General features: G+C 41.9%; 1 protein-coding gene across 3 annotated transcripts in view; it reads left to right on the top strand.

Annotated features, from left to right (window-relative positions):
* Positions 1-23,915, top strand: part of ppp6r3 (protein phosphatase 6, regulatory subunit 3) — a 65,338-nt gene that overhangs the window by 12,282 nt on the left and 29,141 nt on the right. For all 3 annotated transcript variants that reach the window (XM_086108333.1, XM_086108332.1, XM_086108331.1), the window contains exons 6-15: positions 1,141-1,206; positions 3,194-3,306; positions 4,103-4,216; positions 4,700-4,826; positions 11,586-11,738; positions 13,011-13,160; positions 14,395-14,459; positions 15,349-15,464; positions 20,244-20,329; positions 21,875-21,961. In XM_086108333.1, coding sequence (XP_085964459.1) covers positions 1,141-1,206; positions 3,194-3,306; positions 4,103-4,216; positions 4,700-4,826; positions 11,586-11,738; positions 13,011-13,160; positions 14,395-14,459; positions 15,349-15,464; positions 20,244-20,329; positions 21,875-21,961 — 1,077 coding nt within the window. The remainder of the gene's footprint in view (positions 1-1,140; positions 1,207-3,193; positions 3,307-4,102; positions 4,217-4,699; positions 4,827-11,585; positions 11,739-13,010; positions 13,161-14,394; positions 14,460-15,348; positions 15,465-20,243; positions 20,330-21,874; positions 21,962-23,915) is intronic.

The raw sequence follows: 23,915 nt of genomic DNA, 5'->3' as shown, positions 1-23,915 counted from the left end.
GGTTACAGTGTTCCGTGTCCATATAAATAAAGGGGGCTGAGGCACGTCGAGAGTTCATCGGTGCAGTGGTAGCGACCTAGCGAAAATAAAACGTCTCCAGTGTTGTCATCGAACCAAGTGTAGTCATCCGAAATGATGTCCACGCAAAACCATAGAGAGATTTCCGCGCAAGAAGGACCAACAGAATCAACATAGCCGAACTGCTGTGTTCAAAGCAAACTTGAGAAAAACGAAGTATGCAACCATGGCCTAAATCCACTTTAGGCTGAGTACTAGTTTACCTTAGATGTGCACTTTATAATTTTCATTCCTCTGTTTTGATTCCATAAAAAGAGCTGTTCAAGCAGCTGTTGTGTGACAAAATATTTTTTTCACTGTTGTTGATGGACAGTAATATTGTGTGAGAGATTATGTGTGAATAACTGCTCCAAGTGAAAAATGTTCATGTAAAATTGAAAATCGAAATTGTTATTTCAGTAAATATTTGCATTTTGCACATAAAAAACGGATTCATGATTCCACGTTGATGAGAGCATTAAAATGGGGAAAAATAGGACAAAAAATATAAAAGGAAATTCAGAAACGATAAAAAATGCATGAGTAATCACCATTAATTTTCAGTTAACTTGAGTTAATTATGACAGTTGCGTTTTTAATTAGATTAAATATTTTAATCGTTTGACAGCTCTGAGAGAGAGAGAGAGACTTCAATTAAATGGTTTGTCAGAAAAATAAATAATCAGGAGGCAAACCCGACCCCGGCGTTGTACGTGTTGTAAACGGAGATTAGAGTGTGGCGTTAGATTTGTGCCACCATTACAAGCACTTAAGAGGAAATTTTGAGCACAAAGGCATGTTCGGAGCCCAGCCAACTTGGGACACAAAGAAGAAACGGCTAAACAAATGAACAAGAAATGCACGCGCGCATGAGCGTGTGGCATTCACGTGCAGACTGAGAGTGTGGCAAAACCAGTCGAGTCAGTACAACTCGTGCAATAAAATGATATTGTGCATACTAATCCAATTAAACACCTCCAGATGAATACCTGTCTGAATACCCGGATGAGTTCCCTGTCTCTGACGTTGCTATAGCTACAGCGCATACTTTGTTCACCAGATTTCGCTTTTCTCTTGTTTCAGTGGCTGAATCAGGAAAATATCATTCAGAGGCTTGTAGACATGGTTCAGCCATCGCTTGATGAAGATGTAAGCTTCACACTGTTTTTTTTTCCTCCACCGCAATTTAGAGGTCACTTTCACACTGGGAAACAGTCACTGCAGATGAAACAGTCTGCTGACTTCTCTTCAACTTAACCTACTCTTCTTCTGTTGAAAAAAATGTAATCAACTCTGAAATGCAACTATTTCTGAAATGGCTTATACAGAAAATGCTCGGCCATGACATTGCTGAACCCAATGAATAAAAGCATACTGTATTGTTACAAGCTTCAGTTAGGGCTGGACAAGTAACGGCACATTTATCTGGTTGCAGATGAGCAAGTACTTGAAAAATGTACTTGCACTTGTCCTAAAGTTTGAGGGCAAAATGCAACCATTTATAGACAGTCTGGAGCACTATATCAGTTGCAACATATTTGCCAATCATTGTATTCTGTTTGTATTTACGTTTTACACAACTACCCAATTCAATTGAAATTGCGGTTTGTATTTTTTAAATTCAAACTTTTTTCCCCTCAAACTTTTTAATAATCCTCATCGGGTGTTGTGGAGAAATTGGAGGACATGTCATTTTAAAATAAAACATGCCAAAATGTGAGAAAACATTATTATTATTACCGTATTTTCCGCACTAAAAGACACACTGAATTTATGAGGCGCACCTTCAATGAATGGCTATTTTGTAAAACATTTTCATACATTGGACGCTTCACATTATAAGGCGCAATCTACAATGCCTCCACTAGATGTTGCTACGCTCCTTCCATTCAACTCGAGAGGCGTCTGTTCAACTTGAGAGGCGTTCATGACCGCCTCTGAAAAATGTAAATTAACTATTATTGTACTTAAATGAAACTACAAAAATTGAAAATAGTGCATCAAATCAGAAAATCAAGTGAGGAAATCACAAAATAAAGTCTATATCCCCCCGACAGAATTTATTTTGTGATTTCCTCGCTTGATTTTCTTCGTGGTTTCATTGAAGTAGTGTTTTTCAGAGGCGGCCATGAACGCCTCTCAAGTGGAAAGGAAGAAGGCATGGAGACGGACAAAGACGTATAGTACCTGTATTTGTTGATACTGTGAAACCCATTTATAAAGTCTGCGTTTTAAAAAAAAAATCAAACCACAGCTCTCCTTTTTTCAACAAATACAGTTGAGTCTTTGTCCGTCTCCGTGGCTTCTCTTATTCCGTTCAACTCGAGAGGCGTTCACTATGTTGCACATTTGACAAAGTTGTATCCAATCCAATCCAATGACCGCCTCCGAAAAACGCATTGGCATTTCCTTGATCATAGCGCCACGACGACTACGATCCGATATCAGTCATAGTAATTTATTCATTTGTTGTGTATTCACAAATGATGAAATCACAATATAAATTATGTTGGGGTGGCTATAGAATTTATTTTGTGATATCCTCGCTTGCTTTTCAGTTTTGATGCTTTGTTACAGCTGCCGCTGTTGTGAAAGCGCTATATAAATCAGCATTTGTATTATTTTAAATTTTCATTGAAGTAATCATTAGTTTATGTTTTTCGGAGGCGGTCTTGAACGCCTCTAGAGTCGAACGGAAGAAGGCACGTAGACAGACAAAGACGTACCTGTATTTCAGAATCAGAATCATCTTTATTGGCCAAGTACGAAGAACACACAAGGAATTTGTCTCCGGTATAACACGCTGCATTAGTATCATCATAAACAGAGTTTAAATTAAGACCGTTGTAAAAAATTTACACCACAGCGCTCCTTTTTTCGGAGCTGCAACAAAAACGTATTCAATAAAGCAGCGACACAGTTAACTGAACCAACAGCAAGTTATAACATTGGAAGCATGTCTCCAGGAAGGAGCCATCTTGGAGTCGATGTATTACCGTAATGACCATACAAAAGACGCACTGGATTTTAAGGCGCTCGGTGAGCTTTTAAGAAAATTGAAGACTTTTTGGTGCGCCCTATAGTGCGGAAATTACGGTGCTATTTTTATTTGATAGAAAATGTACTCTTCCCACAGAGACACTCCAACGCTTCACAGTCACTGTGTGAGATCATCAGACTGAGCCGAGACCAGATGTTCCAGGTTCAGGGATGCCCGCAGCCAGACCCATTACTGGCTACACTTGAAAAGTAGGTTTTGCTCATAAATGCAGTGCTCCGCAAATGTATTAGATCAATGACACTTGGTCTCGTCAACCAAAAAGAGAAGCTGTTAGTAATCTTAGTGAAATTACATCAAGTACAGTGATGGGCGAAAACAAGGGCGCCCCTATTGCTTCTGTCAGACCAGTTCTCCCAGGAAATTGTCTCCATTCGAAATGATTTGCTCTTCACATGTTAAGTGATTTTGTTTGGAGGCTGAAAAAAAAGCCAAATCAAACCACAGAACTCCAAAAATTGACTACACAACATTATTGGGTAAAAGAATTGTTAAAATAAACCCCCCAAAACATTAAATTCCCCCCTGTGTTTCAATGTAAACCATAGGTGTCAAACTGAGGTCCTGGAGGGCCGCTGCCCTGCATGTTTTCCAAGTCTCCCTGTTGCAACACACCTGATTCAAATGAACAGGTTCAATGTCAGGCTTGTGCAGAGATTGCTGATGATCTGATCATTTGAATCAGGTGTGTTGCAACAGGGAGACTTGGAAAACATGCAGGGCAGCGGCCCTCCAGGACCTGAGTTTGACACCTATGATGTAAACCAACGCAATAAATGTGAATACGGAAGAATTTGTAACTGGTCCAATTTTTTGGGGACAATTGGGGCATTACCTGATAGACGCGCCATGGTTTTTGACCATGACTATACAATTGATCATTTAGGATTTACAAAGAGTGAATTCAAACGCGTCCAAGAATTTCTGAGGAGTGTTGCCGAAGTGATGTGGTAAATACATGTAATGTATCTTCTTGTCTGTCTTCAGGCAGACCACGGTAGAGAAGCTTCTGTCCCATATCTTCGATAAGGAGAAGAATGAATCTGCGATTGTCAGTGTCATCCAGATCCTTCTTACACTGTTTGAGACAAGACGACCAGCGTATGTCCTGTATATTAACAGTAAACGTTAAAAAAAAGTTCAAACGTGAATATTTTAAAGGTTCAGTGAAGCTATATTGTCATTCTCTCCTTTTCTTTTGGACAAAGCTACTGCTGCAACAAAAAATGCAGAGTTTTGATTTTGAAACATCCATGAATAAAAAGTTTAAGGTTTAAAAAAAACAACTACTTTTGGGTCAGATAGGTTGTCAGTCTCAAGTTGGCTAAGTTTAAACATTGCATTACAATTCCATGTAAATCAGAAGTGTGAAATTGATGATGTTCACTGTTTCAGGATGTGTATCAGGGAGAGCCAACCAAGAGCCATAACCAACACTACCTCCGATATCTAATGGAGAAATTATTATATAAATTATGATGTTGAAAAACTAACTTCCAACAAAATGACGACCTTGACGCTAACATGTTGCATAACTGATTGCAGCTTCACTGAAAATGTTATGGATCGGTGTTTCTCTTCAAGGTTTGAGGGCCATATGGAATGCTCCCCTAGAATGTCCAATCCTTCATTCTCAGTCAACCATAGCATCTTGGAGGCTGTGAGACCACGACTCAAAGACTTTCATCAACTGCTGCTGGATCCCCCAAAGGTAAATATGCATTGACACAGCATAGTAGTTGTGTTAATTCCCCAGACCCCCAACCGCTGATCGCTTGATTCCAATGTACCGTATTTTCACAAGCATACGGCTCACCGCATTAAGAGGCGCAGTGTCAGTTACGAGTCATGTTTCTGTATTTAACACTTGTATAACACGCACTGCATTATTGGACGCAGGCATGGTAATAATAATAATACAATTTATTTATAAGCGCCTTTCACAAGACTCAAGACACTTTACAATCAAGGGCAAAACAATAGTTAAACAGTTAAAATTACCATATTTTCCACACTATAGAGCGCACCAAAAAGTCTTCCATTTTCTTAAAAGCTCACCGAGCGCCTTAAAATCCAGTGCGTCTTTTGTATGGTCATTACGATAATACATCGGCTCCAAGATGGCTCCTTCCTGGAGACATGTTTCCAATGTTATAACTTGCTGTTGTTTCAGTGAACTGTGTCGCTGCTTTATTGAATACGTTTCTGTTGCGGCTCCGAAAAAAGGAAAGCTGTGGTGTTGTTTTTTTAAAACAGTCTCAACAAATGCAGGTACATCTTTGTCTGTCTACGTGCCTTCTCTTCTTCAGTTCAACTCGAGAGGCATTCAAGACCGCCTCCGAAAAACGTAAACTAACGATTACTACGAAAATGGAAAATAATACATCAAAACTGAAAAGCAAACGAGGATATCACAAAATAAATTCTATACCCCCCCCTACAGAATTTATATTGTGATTTCATCATTTGTGAATACACAACAAAGGAATAAATAACTACTACTGACATCTGATCATTCTGTTTCGAGCTATGATCAAGGAAATATCCATGCGTTTTTCGAAGGCGGTCATGAACGCCTCTCGAGTTGAACGGAAGAAGAGAAGGCACGGAGACGGACAAAGACACACCTGTATTTGTTGAAAAAAGGAGAGCTGGGGTTTTATTTTATTATTATTTTTTTTTATAACACAGACTTTATTCATGGTTTTCACAGTCTCAACAAATACAGGTACTGCACGCCTTTTCCGTGCCTTCTCTTCTTCCGTTCCACTCGAGAGGCGTTCATGGCCGCCTCCGAAAAACGTAAATTAATGATTACTTCACTGAAACTACGAAGAAAATCAAGCGAGGAAATCACAAAATAAATTCTCTAGGGGGTATATAGAATTTATTTTGTAATTTCCTTGCTTGATTTTCTGTTTTGATGCATTATCTTCAAACTTCCGTCGTTTCATTTAAGTACTGTAATACCGTATTTTCACGACCATTCGGCGCACCGTATTGTTGGGCGCAGTCTAAGTAACGGGTGCTATTTCTGTATTTGACACATACATAAAACGCACTGTATTATTGGGCGCAGCCAGGCATGGTAAAACATACGCCAGCTTAAACATACAGCATGCATGCACGCACGCTAAAAACACGTTAGCTTGAAGCATATGGGAGCATGCATGCACGCTAAAACATACCAGGTATGTTAGCTTAAAGCATACGGTAGCAGCTAAGACATACGGACACACGCTAAAATTACGTTTTTAAAAGGCAACGGAAGCAAAACTGAGTTCGGTTGTACTTTATTTAGCCATTTTACAATGTACTCACGTGACTGGTACCTGCTAGGGACGTGCCTTTAGCGTCCTCTTATATGCATTATAAGGCGTCCTGTCCATTTTGCAGAAAATTTAAGACTTTTAAAGGCGCCTTATAGTCGTGAAAATACGGTAGTTAATTTATGTTTTTTAGAGGCGGTCATGAACGCCTCTGGAGTTGAACGGACGCCTCTGGAGTTGAATGGAAGGAGCGTAGCACCATCTTGTGGAGGCATTGTAGATTGTGCCTTATAATGCGATGCGTCCAATGTATGAAAAAAAATAGCCAACAAAATAGCCATTCATTGAAGGTGCTCCTCATAATCCAGTGCACCTTTTAGTGCAGAAAATATGGCATAAATAAAGAAAGAGATGGATTTAAGATGGATATCAAGTTTAAATAGGTGGGGTTTGAGATGGGATTTGAATGTGGGAAGAGAATCAATATTGCGGATACAGTAAATATTCCCATCCCCGGAATTCTATAGAAAGGAATATCCTTCACCCGGAATAAAAACCTATGCATTAACATTTTGACTACGATATTACGTGTTACCGGAAGTTGCGTAAGCGGAAATTCCACATCCCGTAACCCGGATGGAGTTGTAATGGTGCGGGAGCTTAAATACACGCAACGGCCACCCGATGCGACGGAAAAGACTGACGCTGAAACAAGTTTTCACTTCGCGTTTTTCGATCATCAGATTCTAAATGACGACGTGTAAGTGAGTTTTTATTGCCGTGCGTTTTACTGTAATTGTGAATGATTTTAACTTTATTCACTTACGTCCTGGAGAACGCGGCACTAGCTTAAAAGCAGCACCCACTCGACATGACCGAAGAAACGTGTTCGCTTCGCCGTTTTCATTCATCAGATTCGAAACGAAGACATGTAAGCGACTTTTTATTGGCGTGCGTTTTACTGTAATTGCGAAAGATTTTAACTTTATTTACTTACGTCGTGTAGATCATCGCATCGAAACGTAGAAGAACTGTAACGACTGGAGCGGAGCGAGTGAAATGCATCCGTTTGAGCAGGCTGGACACAAAGTAAAAAAGATCCAGCAGACACTTGGAGTCAGAAAGACGCAAATTTACGAAACTTTAAAAAACAAGGCATCGATTCAACCCCTGATGACAAGCCACCATCCAGCAAGGAAGCAGTGCAAATGGCAACAAAAATCCTTCAGTATGCACAAGAATTACCAGACATCGGTGATCAACGGGACAGTTACTTGCAACTAGCAAGAAAACTGTATGACACGCAGGCAAACATTGTCATAAACCAAAGAATGCATCCAACAAAACAATCCAAAATACACATTTTTTTCCCAAGACAGAAAAAAATAAACATTAAAATACTGTACGTATTTTACTGTTGTGATTTTTTTGGGATACACCTGTATTGCAGTTTTTGTTATATAAACAGTTTTTGGACAGTATATTTTTGTATTTTATTGATTGTGTTGTTACACGTGCATTTTGTCAACATACTTGCAGGTTCATAAAGGACATGTACCATGCTCATTTCCCAAATGAGGAATTTCTGTTATCAGGACAAATTGGACAGCGCAAACACGAGTTCGTACTAGAGAATATTTACTGTATTAGGAGGAAGTGAGTTCCAGAGTTTGGGGGCAGAGCGGCTGAAAGCTCTGCACCGCATTGTGCTGAGACGGGCAGAGGGTACACAGAGGTGGAGGGAGGATGAGGACCTGAGGGAACAGAATTCGAAGAAGATCAGACAGATGGGGTGGGGGGGGGGGGGTGCAAGGCTTTAAATGTATAGAGAAGTATTTTGAAGTTGATTCTAAATTTGACAGGGAGCCAGTGGAGCTGTCGGGGGATGGGGGTGACATGATGAAAGGAGGGGGCTCTCGTGATGATCTGGGCTAAAACATACGCTACCTTCAACAATACGGGAGCATGCATGCACACACGTTAGCGTAGGTTTTTAAAAAGGCAGCAGGAGCAAAAGTGAGTTTGGTTGTACTTGATTGAAGTATTTAACATGGTACTCACATTATTTTTGGATCAATCCTCATCCACAAATCCGTCAAAGTCCTCATCTTAATCTGAAATGAACAGCCGGGCAAGTTCTCCATCGAACACGCCAGGTTCCCTCTCGCCATTGTCAGAGTCAGTCTCGTTGTGCGACTCCTCAGAAATGATGCTCTTTCGAAAGGTCGAGCAACAGTGCAAAGCAGGCACGTTCGCCCACGCAACCACAATCCATCCACAAATTGTGGCGAAACTCGCCCGGCACTGCCTTCAGTCATTGTAAAGCTGTGTTCGCAATCCGTCATCCATTGCTTCCATGCCTCCCACTGTTTACATTGATATCCAGTGGTTTCATTTCCTTCGTCAAAACTCTTTCTCTTAAAAAAAAATCACTACAGGTGGCCGTTTCTGTTCATTACCATGGCAACCAGGCACAACAGTAAAAGCCACTTCTCATGGCCCTTTGTGCGTATCGCTACCGTGCTAGTCCACTTGTTTTCAAAAGTGTGGTTCACCGGGATGTAGAAAGGCAGCGGCACTTTGTCCACGTTGGTGATGTGGTTCGGCTGGATGTGTTTGTCTGCAATTGTTTTCCGGCAGTTTATGCCCTCCTGCTTCCTCCACTTGCGAACCATGAATTTGTTTATCTTAAATTCTCTCACAGCTGCTCTCTTGCCCTGTTCCACCGCATAACTGATCGCTTTAAGTTTGACCTGTGCTTCGTAGGCATGTCTCTTCATAGGTTCCGTTTTCAGGGGTCCGTTTTGTTTTGCCCAATCCACGTACCGGCATTGGTACCACCTACTGGTGGTTGTGCCTTTAGCATCCTCTTTCACTAATATCCGCATGCCGTCCTCTGTTACGTCCGCCTTTCCTCTACGTAAGCAGCTTGTCTGCATACCATCAGTCAGTCAAGCGGAGCGCCTATCGAAGTCACAATCAACAAGCAACAGTCACACATTTTGGAACAGGGTGCATAGATTGGGCGCCCCGCATTATTAGGCGCCCCGTCCATTTTGGAGAAAATTTAAGACTCAGGGTCGTGAAAATACAGTAATTGAAATCATTATTTTAACGCCAATATTTGTAAACAATATTAGCTGTAGTTTTATTTTACCCTGTACCAGAAGTAAGAGTATGTAGTTACTGCATTTTACACAGGAAACAAGTTTGATCTGTAGTAATTTTTTCTAAATCGAAATAGGTAAAGTTAAGTCGAGCAGCATTTGGACAATGACAACATCAAAAGATTTGAACAAAATCCAAAAATCTGTTTTTGCACAAGCCCCATCTCTATCCAAGTAAAGAATGCCATAGGCTTGAAAAATAAACCTACAGTGAGAGTGAAAGCCTTTGGTGTGGACAAGCTTTAGCATATGATCGAAAGCTTGGGTAAACGCTGCATCCAAAATGATATGGCACGGCCAACAATATTTGGCTGTACATTGTTGATGTAACTACTGGAAGATGTATTCTGACGGCTTGAAGGCTGCTACATATTGCCAGCTCACACTGTGCAAAACATACCTGGAAAGGGAAATAAGGGGCCAAGTAATTGGCTTGTTGTCAACAAAAAAATGTGTTTTTTTGGCATTGAATGCAGCAAGACCCACAAATGAGCAGCAAATGACGCCCTGGCAAAGCTACGGTGAAACTTAGAATTTTCGGAAGTCGGCTGACATTTCTAATGTCACACTGCACATTATTTTTATCCGAGATGAAAATTTGGTGGTGTGTGCAAAACCATGTTTGTGTCATTCTGCAAATGTGCAGACCTAACCGTATGCATCCTTGTCAATCAAGTCATCCAGGTTGCACCATTCTCATTTTTCTATATCTGAAATTCAACTCAATAATTTTACGGAGAATGCGAACTTAACCTCGCATATTTTTCCTCTCAAAAATATTCCTACTCATGAGTATCTCCCTTCCGTTCCATGCATCCATTATTTTCTAAACGACAGATTTTTACTCCCACCGACTTTTGATACTCCTTATCCTGAACGCTTTTGATAAAATGCTAAAACGTTTGACACCGCTGCTTTAATCCATTTCAGTTTTAGGCTGAGGCTTCCTGACGCAAATGTTTCTCTTTTTTTTCTCCTTTTTCTTTTAAACACCATGATGTAATATTGCTTGGATTGCTGTTCAGCTGAACTTGTATTCATTCAGTGTTTAGCATATGTCAGCCAAGATGGTCTGCGTTCGAATCCCTGCTCAGGCCCTCCTGTGTGGATTTGGCATGTTCTCCTGTGCATTGGATTTCTGTGGGAAACCTCCCACATTCCAAAACCATGCATCTTCGCTTACCGTATTTTCACGACCATTCGGCGCACCGTATTGTTGGGCGCAGTCTCATTAACGGGTGCTATTTCTGTATTTGACACATAGACAAAACGCACTGTATTATTGGGCGCAGTTTTACAGTGGTAAAACATACGCCAGCTTAAACATACGGCATGCATGCGCGCACGCTAACACGTTAGCTTGAAGCATACGGTAGCATGCCAAGACATACGGATACACGCTAAAAACACGTTTTTAAAAAGGCAACGGAAGCAAAACTGAGTTCGGTTGTATTTTATTTAGCCATCGTACAATGTACTCACGTTTTTCGATCAATCATCACCCAGAAATCCTCATCTTCTGTATCAGAATTGAACAATTGTGCAGGTACCGGTAATCCATCAAAAACGCCGGGTTCCCTCTCGTTGTCAGAGTCACTCATTGCCATGTGGCTCCACAGAAATGATGCTGACCTTGCCAAAAGCTCGAACACCAGTGCAAGCAGACACGTTCGTCCGAGCAGCCACAATCCATTCGCAAATTGTGGAGAAAATTTAATACTTTTAATGGCGCCTTATAGTCGTGAAAATACGGTACTTGAGAGCTGGAAACTGTCTGTAATTGTGAATGAGAATGTGAATGCGTGTCTCTGTTTGACCTGCGATAGACTGGCACGGAGTCCAGGCTGCACCCCGGCTCTGACGCAACATGAGCTGGGATGGGCTCCAGTGACATGGATGTATTGTTCTAATTTTAAGATCTTCTTAGGATGAAAGAAAAACAAACCTGCATGATTAACACTTATTGAAAAAGGCTCAACATTTTTTTTCACTTGCTTTTATATCTGAGTCAAGAGTTTGTGCTCTCTCAAACAGAACGAGATGATGAGGACAACGTGGGGGGTGCTCGATCCTCCTGTGGGTAACGCAAGGCTCCATGTGGTCAGACTTGTGGTCAGTCTGTTGCAAACCAACACTCCCTGCATCAGTAAAGAGCTCATTCACCTCAACACCCTGGGAGTAATACTTGTGAGTATCCCAGTTTCAACTCAACTTCAATTGTAGAGTACTTCTGCAGCTGGAGCAGTGCTGTACATACTGTAAATCAGGCGTGTCAAACTCCGGTCCTCAAAGGCCGCTTTCCTGCTTCTTTTCCGTCTTTCCCTGTTATAACACCCCTGATTCAAATGATCAAGTGCCCCACTATTTGAGAAGCACTGTTTTAGAGGAAAATGTCACAGTCCTTATTTGATCTGCCTTCTGTTCCACCAATAGCCTCTTGGTGGTTTTAAGGTGTATCAAGTTGTGGTCATGTTTCCAGGCAGCGCATAGAAGAAGCGCCGTAGGCTTTCCTCACATTGGCAGCATTTCTCTACTTTGTGTCTTCTGTTTGCCTTCCTGTTGGCTCGATAGGACTCACAACAGGAGCTGGTATTGACCAACATTTTGGGAAAAGTCTTTTGGCTCAATCCCATAAAAGGTTCTTTTTATTAAAGGACTGTAACAAGAATTTCACAAATACGAGCGAGCACCTTTAAATCCAAAGTGGCATTTCCAAAAATCTGGAGGAACGGTTAAGAGCATTAAAATACAGGCGTCTCACGGAACATCTCAAAGGGTTGGACAATTTGAGTAAAATTTTGCTTAGCACTGTATGTATGAAGCAAGCAGACTCATTCAAAGCAATGAAGCAGCGACAAGCATTTGTGTCAGGATTGATAAATTTTACCATCACTTTTCTTGTGAATTGGTGTTTTTTTTTCCGGTGATTAACTTTTTTTTACATTTCTGTGACACTTACCTCATTCAGTACCAGCCAATTCTGGACCAAGTCTGAAAAGACGTTTTAAAACGTCTTTGGGAGTGAATGAGTTAATCATGCCGGCGTGCTGTTTGCAGTCCCTATTCAAAACAGTGATCATTTTTGTTCGGTCTTGAGATCAACAGTGGCGATCTATTTTTACATTTGCATGACAATTCAGATTTTCTTTTCTAATGTGACCTTAAAAATACTGAAATGTTTGGTCACGTCAAGAGGAAAACATATAAATTCAAGTCAGCTTTATTGTCAAATATGCTCTATGTGCAACATAGAGCACAGATGAAATTTCTTTTCTATCAACCACAGTGCCATAGTGCCACTGTGGGTGTTTTCAATGCAGTGCATTGAAAACACACAGAGCTAAAAATAAGGGCAGCGAAATTGAACTGCATAAAAAAGCCATAAAGACATAAATATATAAATATAAACAAATACAACTATATTGGGTGATAACTAGGGCACTGTGTTATTTTTCATAGGATATGTATTTCAGATACATCTGGAACAACTTCCTCCACATCCAGGTGGAAATCTGTACAGCTGTGATTCTGGTCATGCCACCTTTCACCACTGAAGTCCAGCTCGACACAGAACAAGAAAATGCCAGAGAGAGCATCCTCGTCAGACATGTAAGATTCAAATACATGATACATTGGGCGACTGTCGAGTGGGGCTGGGTGATATGGCCTGAAAGGGCACAGATTATGAAACAGTTACGTTTGAATGGCTTGAATACAAATAGTCTCTGGGGTGCCCTGGCACCCATCACCTGTGATCTTGTCAACTCTCGTGGGGTATTTGGTTTGGTGATATGTCAAAAAGAAATCACCGCCACTCACGAGTTTTCTAAAAAAAATTAAAAAAAAGAATGCGTTGCCAGGCTCCACTTCTCTGCTGAGAATTGTTGACTGCTTTGTTGTAGTTATTGTTGAGAAAGTTATTATTGAGCATTGTGGCGAGATTGGCTGCGATTGGCTACTGCACAACAGCTGGACTAGGCTCCAGCGACCCTCCTGAGTAACAGCGGATTAGAAAATGGATAAATGGATGGATGGTATTGGCAAAGAGTGCAAAAGAGTAGTAGTACAAAAAAAAAGTCTTCTGTTTGCATTGAAAGCAAACAAAGCATTGTTCATCCAATTTTAACCCATCTTAATTTTATGATATAATAATGAGACCATGAAGTAATTAAAAAAAAAAGTTTTCCCATGTGTCCGAGAACTTGAACAGTCCATTGAGAAAGGAAAGAAATCTCTTGCGCGGCACAACAATCAGCTGGTTGCTGTGTGCACATCTTAAATATAGAAACACGTGTTAAAACATCTTTTGATTTAGTTTTAGCTTTTAGTCTTTTGGGCAGCTCTCTGTTAACAGGCAGCTCATTTTTATTTTCAGGTCAAACATTCCATTTTCTTAATGATTAAATGCAAACACTGAAAGGTAAGTAAGTATGTGTGTGTGTGTGTGTGTGTGTGTGTGTGTGTGTGTGTGTGTGTGTGGGTGAGATAAGCTTTTTGTTTTATTTCAAATTAATTGTGCAGGTTATAGCTAACAATGAAATGTGATCTTGTCAGAAATAAAATCGCTTCACAGGAATCTGTGCAATGTCTTGTTAAGTTTGCCCTTTACAGGATACTTAAAATATAATTTATATGTATTATGGATTTTAACTGATTCCTATTTGGTTACTAAAAAGTGATTACGCTATTCCTAATTTTAATATTATTTGAAAATGCAATGGCCACTGTTATGATAGATTCTACTGGCGGGGCTTTCATAAGTTTAACTCAAGATGTTCAATGCCAGATTTCATTTTGGAGTAAGAAGTTAACTTTTTTTTGTGTGTGTAATTCCCTCCAACAGTTGTTTCAAAAATGCCATTTCATCCAGAGAATTGTTGATGCTTGGAACACTAATGAAAAGGAGCAGTGAGTATTTCTTGTTTCTTTTTTTTTTTCCTTGAGGTGCATTCGTTTAATGTAGGTTGCTAAAATATTTTTTGACGATTAAAACGTTGCCTGTGAAGTACAGGTATTTTTATTGATTTAAATTTTTTTTTTAAACGTTACCAAAGATAGGCATATATGTACTTGATGGGTTGCTCATATAAACGTTCAAAATTGATTGACTGAGTGGACTTTTTTGAATGGAAAATCGTTTCTACTACACTTTTCTACTTGTGTTTTCTATTTTCCCTTACTGTTATTGTGTTAAGGAAAGCATATTGCTATTCCTATTGCAATTTATTTATTTTATTTGGCCTATTGGACTGGGACAAATGCAAAAACAAAAAGACACTGTTGCACAGCAGTCTGGTGTGTGCTTTGCAGTGCCTACAACAAAAGTTAAATTGCAGCACCCGTCCGTCCCAATCATTTCCTTAGTTCCCATCGAAGAGTTCGGAGTTGGATTCGCAATGTGTGCCTTAGTTTTCGTTGCTCAGGGAACAGGAGTGTATAAAATAGAGTAATCAAAATTGGGCTTTGAGTAGGTCAGAACCGTGGCTGTCGTGGTCTGGGCACAGAAAAATGTTAAGGCGGCTGAAGATACTAATATGTCATAAGTCGTTTTTGGTGGAGGAGGTGTTTGAGAAGACACTCTTTTTATTAATCACGTGATATTGTGTTATTTGGGAGGAGGGCATGTGAAAGGTCTTCTTTTTATTATCTTACTTGCAGACAGTAAAGCAAGAAGCAGCTTTCTGGGCACTCAATGTTATACAAGTTATTTCAAAATAAACAAGAAAACTAAAAGGTCAAAAAGCTGGTTTTGGGTGCTCTGTATGCTCAAGATTTTTGGGGCCTTTTTTTTTTTTAGGCTTGAAGGTGGTCGGCGGCGAGGTTACATGGGTCACCTCACAAGAATAGCAAATTCAATACTTCATAACTGTGACAAAGGCCCTAACGGATTACAGATACAACAGCTCATCGCTGGTAAGAACACATTACATCTGCATCGCATCCGTATTAAGTCTTAAAATTACTAATAATTTGTTCTGTGCATGTAGAATTCTCAAATGCACAGTGAAATGATATTTGCCCCATTAACACTGTGTACAGTGGGGATGGGGCGCGGCTGACATCGACTCGTGACATTGTGAGTTGGTGGGGAGAAAACAGTCATACCACGGTTTTCGACCATAATCCGTTGCAGAAGGCTGTTCGAAAAGCGATTTGTTCGAAATCCAAAACTATTTTATTAGCCCATGATTAGGGGCTAATACATTATGCAGAAATATTTAAAAAAAACAGTCAGATTTGCGTAAATCACAACAAACACGTCTGCTCACAATGAACGCGACACGGGGAAGCGTCACTTCCTCGTGTAAGGAAGGCGAGAGGAGTCGAGTGGCGTATTCGGGTTTGCTCAGTTTGGTCGAAAATCAGGTTTTGGTCATAATCTGAGGCGTAAAAATCTCAAATTTTCTGGTCGAAATCCGATTTGGTTGATAACAGAGACGTTCGAAAACCGAGGTTTGACTGAACTTGGAAGACCTCCTCAACTCCACCAACATACCTTCCTAATAGGAAGCAGAATCTGAGGACTCTCACGTTGGCTCTCCCATCTCTGGGGTTGAAGTCACCGATGTGGTTAAAACGCTCCTCCGTGGCAAAGCCCCACGGGTGGATGAGATCCGCCCAGAGTTCCTCAAGGCTCTGGATGTGAGGCTGTCCTGGTTGACACACCTCTGCAGCATCGGGAGGAGTGCCTCTGGATTGGCAGACGGGGGTGGTGGTCCCTCTTTTTAAAAAGGGGCACCGGAGGGTGTGTTCCGACTACAGACAGTACACTCCTCAGCCTCCCGAGTAAGGTCTATTCAGGGGTGCTGGAGAGGAGGATCTGTCGGGTAGTTGAGCCTCAGATTCAGGAGGAGCAGTGTGGTTTTTGTCCTGGCTGTGGAACAGTGGACCTGCTCTACACCTTCAGCAAGGTCCTCACCCAACCAGTCTACATGTGCTTTCTGGACTTGGAGAAGGCGTTCGACCGTGCACCTTCGGGAGTTCAGTGGGGGGTGCTTCGGGAGTATGGGGTACCAACCCGCTGATACAGGCTGTTCGCTCCCTTTACCACCAATATGCTGATGACCATCAAGAAAGAGAATCCAGGTTACAAAGCACTGAACTTAAAATTGAACCCTGTGGCACACCACAAGTGATTGTTTTTTTTTTTTTGATATACACGCACACAAACACATACCGTGTATACAGTACATATATATATATATATATATATATATAAAAAATCCTCGTCTCACCCCTCGGGTGGTGTCCGTCCCTCACTCAGCTCGGGTCCTCTACCAGAGGCCAGGAAGCTTGAGGGTTCTGCGCAGTATCCTTGCTGTTCCCAGCACTGCACATTTCTGGACTGAGATGTCCGATATTGTTCCCGGGATCTGTTCCAACCACTCATCGAGTTTGGGGGTCACTGCCCCAAGTGCTCCGACCACCACAGGCACGACTGTCATCTTTACCTTCCAGGCTCTCTCCAGCTCCTCTCGGAGCCCTTGGTATTTCTCGAGTTTCTCGTGTTCCTTCTTTCTGATGTTTCCATCACTTGGGACCGCTACATCCACGACAACGGCTTTCCTCTGCCCTTTATCTATGATCACGATATCTGGTTGGTTCGCCATTACCATCTTGTCAGTCTGGATCTGGAAGTCCCACAGGATCTTCGCTCTGTCATTCTCCACCACCTTCGGAGGTGTTTCCCATTTTGACCTTGGTGTTTCCAGTCCATACTCCGCACAGATGTTTCGGTAGACTATGCCAGCCACCTGGTTATGGCGTTCCATGTAGGCTTTCCCTGCCAGCATCTTACACCCTGCAGTTACGTGTTGGATCGTCTCAGGTGCCTCTTTGCACAACCTACACCTTGGGTCTTGTCTGGTGTGGTATATCTGGGCCTCAATGGCTCTGGTGCTCGGGGCCTGCTCCTGAGCAACCAGGATGAGTGCCTCTGTGCTGTCCTTCAGGCCAGCCCTCTCTATCCACTGATAGGACATCCCGATGTCGCTGCTGTAGATCCTGGTTGTGTGGATCAGGGAGTCTATGTCCCTTTCACTCTTAGCATACAGCTTTATGTCATCCATGTAGAGGAGGTGACTGATCCTAGCTCCATTTCTGAGGCGGTATCCATAGCCTGTCTTGGTGATTACTTGGTTTAGGGCAGGGGTGCCAAACTATTTGGACCGAAGATCTACTTTTCGATCAACTAACCTCCCGGGATCTACCCTTACTGGCACGCGCGCGCACACACACACACACACACACACGCCATGATAAGAAACAGCCTGAAACTGAGGCATGCGATGCACTTTTGCAGCCTGTTAACTATCGTAGCTCACACGTACCATTTTAAAGTGCTTCCCTGGGCCCTCCTAGATTCCTATTCTTTTTCCGTGCCCTCGGTGAGTTGTACCCGAAGCAAACTCTGAATGAGAATAATGACGATAAAAGACAGAGCGCAACAGCTCTGATCAGAAGTTGCAATTGCAAACTGCTGAGCGCTAACAACTTCCGGTGACGTAATCACGCGCCACCGTAAATTCAAGATTTACCTGCTTTATTTTATTTATTTTTTTAGATTTTTTTTTTTGTGAAAACGAGACTGATAGGATGATTAGGGTGCAGACTCTTTCCTGTATGTCTGCCACTATTTAACACAAAAAATATATATTACTAACATGTTCAAAGACACACAAATGGTTATTTGTTTTTTTTTTCTCCTCGACACTCCTCGGATCTACTTGGGACCTGTCTTAGATCTACCGGTAGATCAGGATCGACGTAATGGGCACCCTGGTTTAGGGGGTTCAGTCCTATGCAGAACAGCAGTGGGGAGAGTGCATCACCTTGGTATATGCCACATTTGATGGACACTTGGGTAAGTGGCTTGCCATTGGTTGGTATGTCGGGACCTGCAGTCTTGTGCGACTGTTCTGTCAACGAGGAGCTGATGTTTGGCTCCTCTGGTATCTCTACCAATGCCCTTCTGTGCTTCGCTCATGTATTGATGTATGTGTCCACTTATCTTAGCCGCAATGATGCCTGACATGAGCTTTGCTGTTGTGGAGAGACAGGTTATTGGCCGATAGTAGGATGGGACTGCACCCTTTGAAGGATCCTTCATGATCAGGATCGTTCGCCCTTCGGTTAGCCATCCTGGGTGAGTCCCATTCCTCAGCAGCTAGTTCATTTGTGCTGCTAGGCGCTCATGGAGTGCTGTGAGTTTCTTTAGCCAGTAGGTGTGGACCATGTCCGGGCCTGGTGCTGTCCAGTTCCTCATGTCTGAGACTCTTTCCTGTATGTCTGCCACTGTTATGGTAACTGGGTTCTGTTCAGGGAGGTTGCTGTGCTCCTCTCTCAGGGTCACCAGCCATTGTGCACTGCTGTTATGTGCAACCTCCTTCTCCCATATGCCTTTCCAGTACCTTTCAGTTTCCAGTCTCGGTGGGTCAGCTCTGTTGTTTGGACCTTGCCACTGAGCGTACACTTTCGTAGGTTGTGTTGCGAACAGCCTGTTAATTCGTCTGGCCTCATTCTCTTTCGTGTACCGCTTTAGGCGGCTGGACAAGGCTTGAAGCCTTTGTTTGGCAGTTTCGAGTGCTTCAGGTATGGTCATCTGGATGTACCTCTCGGGTATCGGCCTTTTCATCACACCTCTCTGGGCCACACATCTTGACTCACATCTTTCCGAGCCGCCTTGATCTTAGCCTCCAACCGTCTTTTCCATGGTGGGTAATGTATCTCATGGCTTCCATGGTTGCTCTTATAGCCAAGCATCTCTAGGATCACTGATGCTGAAGCATATATCAGCTCATTGGTTTCCATGATCGTTACGGTAGGGATCGCCCTCAGTGCTGCATTCACTTTTTCCATGAGACTTTCAGGTGGTACTTCACATAGCCGTTGTAATCCGTTTCTAGGTTGCCCAGCTTTCATTCTCGCCATGATCTTAGCTTTCAGGTCAGTTGCTGCCTCGCTCAGTATTTCATTCATTGGGGCTGGCCTCCCAATCTCATCATCTGCATTCATTGGGGCTTGCCTCCCAATCTCTGGTATGACCTCCTCCTCTGATCTGACAGCCTGGGGCCCTTCACCATGGAACCTGCGTTGTACCTCATCAATCTCAAGTTGTGACAGCAGTTGCCGTTTGTGGATGTTGGAACACTGAGCTACTAGTTGTTTCGTGGTCAACCGTGACTGTGGGTTTCGAAGTAACCATTTAGCTCACATTCTCTGCATGTAACCCCTCTGACTCGGGTTGCTTGAGTAGTAGCATTCCAACAGAGCCATGTTATCGCCTCTCGCCCATCTCCGCTTTGTTCCAGTAGCCCATTTTGTGCTCTGGTTCTCATCAAGGTGCTCTGGTTCCCCAGCACCTGACGCAGACCTTGTTTTGCCAGCATGTCATTCGTTTTATTGTCTCTCATCATTGTATGAGGTAGGCATTAGCGTGAAGGATCTTGCCCAAGGACCCACACTGGATGGTGTTATGTGCTCATTTTTTTGCCCCAAGCGGGATTCGAACCACCGTCTCCCATACGCCAAACCGATGCCTTACCAACTGAGCTATCCAGCCGCTATATATAATAAATATATATATATATGTATATGTATATATATATATATATATATAAAATATGTGTGTAAATAAATGTATGTGATATTCACCTGTGAAATATATGAAGATGAACTGACTGTGTGTGACAGAACTTAAAGTGGAGGACAGAGAAAAATGGGAGGCCTTCATATCTGGGCAGCTGGCTGACACAAACAAGAGAAACACTGTTGACCTGGTAAGTTATCACAAGCACAGTTGGTGCTCTTGTCAAGTGCAGCTTTCAACCAATGGCACAAAAACATTTTCATGTGTAGCTATCCCTGTAAACCTACATAGCCTTGTGGTCTATTCACTATGTTGATTTTCTGTATATTTTTGGAGGCGACACAATTATTACCCTATGCCTTACACTCAGTCAGAGGCATCACTCGGTTTTATGGACAGAGGAGGCAAAGCCCCAAAGAGATGTGCACAAAGCCAGCACATGAGCACAACGCTTCATGAGCAGCAAACAAAGACCGATAATATTGTGTAAAAATTTAAAGTGAACGGATTAGATTTTTACTCTTATTTCAATCTTTTTTTTTTTTTTATCCAATACACTGGGCCTGTGAATTGACGAGTCATGACGACGTTAAAGAACACAAATTGTCATTAATTAATTTAAAGAGGTGGTCACCAAAAAATCAACTTGTTTTCCTTGATTAACTGTATCAACTAATGCTGTCTGCATGTCCTGTTCATTATTTCAACGTTCTACTGGACGTTTGTTGAAATGTTGAATTTGGAGCCATAACCATCTGTGCGTTGCCATCTTCAGGTTAAACACTGCATTGCATTTGATTTGGGCTTTCCGTCTTCTGATATGACCATCAGGGAATCCCGATGTCACTTGCGGAATCTTGACGTAGTCGCTATGCCACTGTGGTGTATATAAATGAAGATGCATTGTATTGTATAAGCAGCTCAGTCTCAAAAACTTCTCTGGGTGGGTTGGAATTGTGTCGTTTGCAAACGTCTTTATATAGATTTTCAGGTTTGTGATTGATTATCATAGCATTTGGTTAGTTTATTTCGCATAGCTTGTCGTAGTATAGAAATGATTTAGGTCGTTTGCTGCTGTCCATCTGATTAGCACGTCCGCCTCACAGTGCAAAGGTGCAAGGGGTTCAATTCCTCCCTGTGTGGCGTTTGGCTGGCATCCAATTCAGGGTCAACCCCACCTACTGCCCGAAGACAGCTGTGGTGTGGGCTCCATCTCGACCCTCATGAGAATAAGCGACTTGGAAAATAGATGCATTTGTGGGCTGCTGTCCATCACAGCCAGACCACACCCCAGCGATCCCCCAGGCAATGCCCCCTTGAGCGCCGTTTTCAAAGATTAGCGAGGGGTGGAGCAAGCGTCTGTTAAGGGGGTGTGTACCCCTTTTAATAGCCCTTTGTATATATATTTATTTACTTGGCGCTTTGTTTTTCTGTCGAAACTGCCTTGTCTCCCTCTTTTCCCGCTGGCCAGTCATGGTAATCTCACTCATCCGTGATGTCAACAGAAGCGTTGTAGGTAATACAGTGTCATGGCAACAGAGTCTCAACATCCGGGTGCATTTCACCAAAACTACTTAATACGATACAAAGATTCCTTTCATGACAGCATGGCGGTGATAAGCGAGCATAGAAAATTGAAGGACTTTTTCTTAGGTTTATGAACACTCAATAGTGATGCCACATTTTTTTGTCAGGACACAGCTTGTTCATCAATGTCATTACTTGTTCTTGACAGGTGACAACACACCAGATCCAATCCTCAACTGATGATGAGATTGACTTTAAAGATAGCAGCTTTCATCATGACTCATCTCTACAACAAGTAAGGTTCTACTTCTTAGACAAATCAATTAACTTTCCACTGTCGACGCACGCATGTGCAAGGCCCATAGTCACGCAGAAAAACAAGTTGACTGTTCGGGGTTACATTTTTGCAGTTGTAGTCAGACGTTAACATACACTCAACATTACATTAGTCGCAGAAAAGCAGGCAATGACTGCTGGCCTGGACCTCATAAAGGGGAGTATTCTGAAGTCAAAGGTTACGAGTGGCCTTTTAGTTTGAAGACCCTAAAATGTGTCATTGTCCATAATCTCAAGCCAAATTTAATGATTTCCTGATATTTAATGGCTGATATTCAATCTTACCCTTAAATGCTTGTCTCACTGCTGGAAATTAGCATGAAGCACCACACAACAAGTGGAGCTTTGTCTCTCCAAGTGCTCCCTGCTCTCCAACACAAAACACTCTCCTCCATCCACCTGCCGTCATAAAATTGAGACAAAAAATAACAAAATTTGCTTTGTTTGGTCATTAATCACCATTGTGGCAGAGTTTGAATAAATGTACGCAAGATATTTTTTCATTTTTTTCTTTAAATCAACACATCATCAAACAATGTGATTACTTTGTTTGCAGCTACGCAGTATTCCTTCAGGTTTCAGGAAACTAAATGTAGCATAAAAGGTTAGAATGCACCACAAAATACAATGTTTTGCTAGTTGAAATACAACTGTGTGATTTTATTTACTTATGCATTTATTAAGCTCATCTGTAAGGACTTGGGCTTTAATACCGCTGTGGACACAATGTAGAATGGCAGCTAGTTGTTGGAGACGTGCTCATCTGCTTCCCTGTTACTGTTGAGTTGAGTTGCCCTGAGCAAAGCTCCCCCGCACACGAGGCGCAACATAATTTGCTGCCCTTTTCACACTGACATCTCTCCGTGCATGCATGCAATCTCGTTCTCTTTGTTTTGTGTAACACAAATGTAAAGCAGTGTGTCAAATTTACATTTTATACAACCCATTTTAATAAATACATTCAAACAAAAAAAACCGAAACCACGCTCTGTAAAAAAAAAAGAAAGGTTTATTGAACACGTCTGCTCACAATGGAAAGCGACACGAGGAAGTGTCACTTCCTCGTCTACCCAAGGAAGTGTCACTTCCTCGTGTAAAGAAGGCGAGAGGAGTCAAGTGGTGCATTCAAGTGCGCTCAGTTTGTTCGAGAACCGAAATTCAGTCGTCATCCAAGGCATAAAAAACTCGAAATTTTTGGTCGAAAACCGATTTGGTCGAGAAGAGAGACGTTCGAAAACGGAGGTTTGACTGTACTTCACAGCAGTTTGCCTCTGAAGTCCAGGTTGTCTCACTCAGTGCTGTAACCTCCGGACTACAAACAGCACCTGATTAAAAGCCTCAACAGCTAAATTTAGCCATAAATACTAATTTGTACATGCATTAGCCGCTTCGGATTAATAGCCACAGGTTTCCGTTTTATTTATCTATATTTTCTTTCTCTCTCTCTCTCTCTCTCTTGGCCGGCTCCTCCTGCAGCTTTAAAATAGCTGATGAATATTCAGTATGAGGGCGGAATCGGACACTTTTATTGATAGCCTCTATGATGTGCTCTTTAATTCCATTGATCAGATGTAATACCGATGGGCAAACTAATTGATGGCTTGATGCTTGTCAGTAAAAATCCATAAATAAACCACATCACATTTAATGCCACAGGGTTCAAAGTTTGGGGAAAAAGTAGCACCTTTATAGTCCGGAAAATACAAAACTGGTACAAAAACACCCAGCTCAGTGCAACAATACAATATTCACTGTTGACAACTGGTAATATTGTCCTTCATTTTTTAAATTATTTGAAGGGCTTTTTTTCTGCTTTTATTTAAAATGAAGTTGAACGTTTGTTTTTTTAGAACAAATCTATACTATGATCCCAAAGAGGACGCTTTGTTGTTCATTTTTTTTCTGTGCCATAT

Source organism: Hippocampus guttulatus, chromosome 4, assembly GCF_054856545.1.
Source record: "Hippocampus guttulatus isolate MCC_2025c chromosome 4, RoL_Hgut_1.0, whole genome shotgun sequence".
In the NCBI taxonomy this organism is placed as follows: Eukaryota; Metazoa; Chordata; class Actinopteri; order Syngnathiformes; family Syngnathidae; genus Hippocampus; species Hippocampus guttulatus.
The sequence above is the reverse complement of the archived record's forward strand: the minus strand, read 5'-3'. Positions and strand labels throughout refer to the sequence as shown.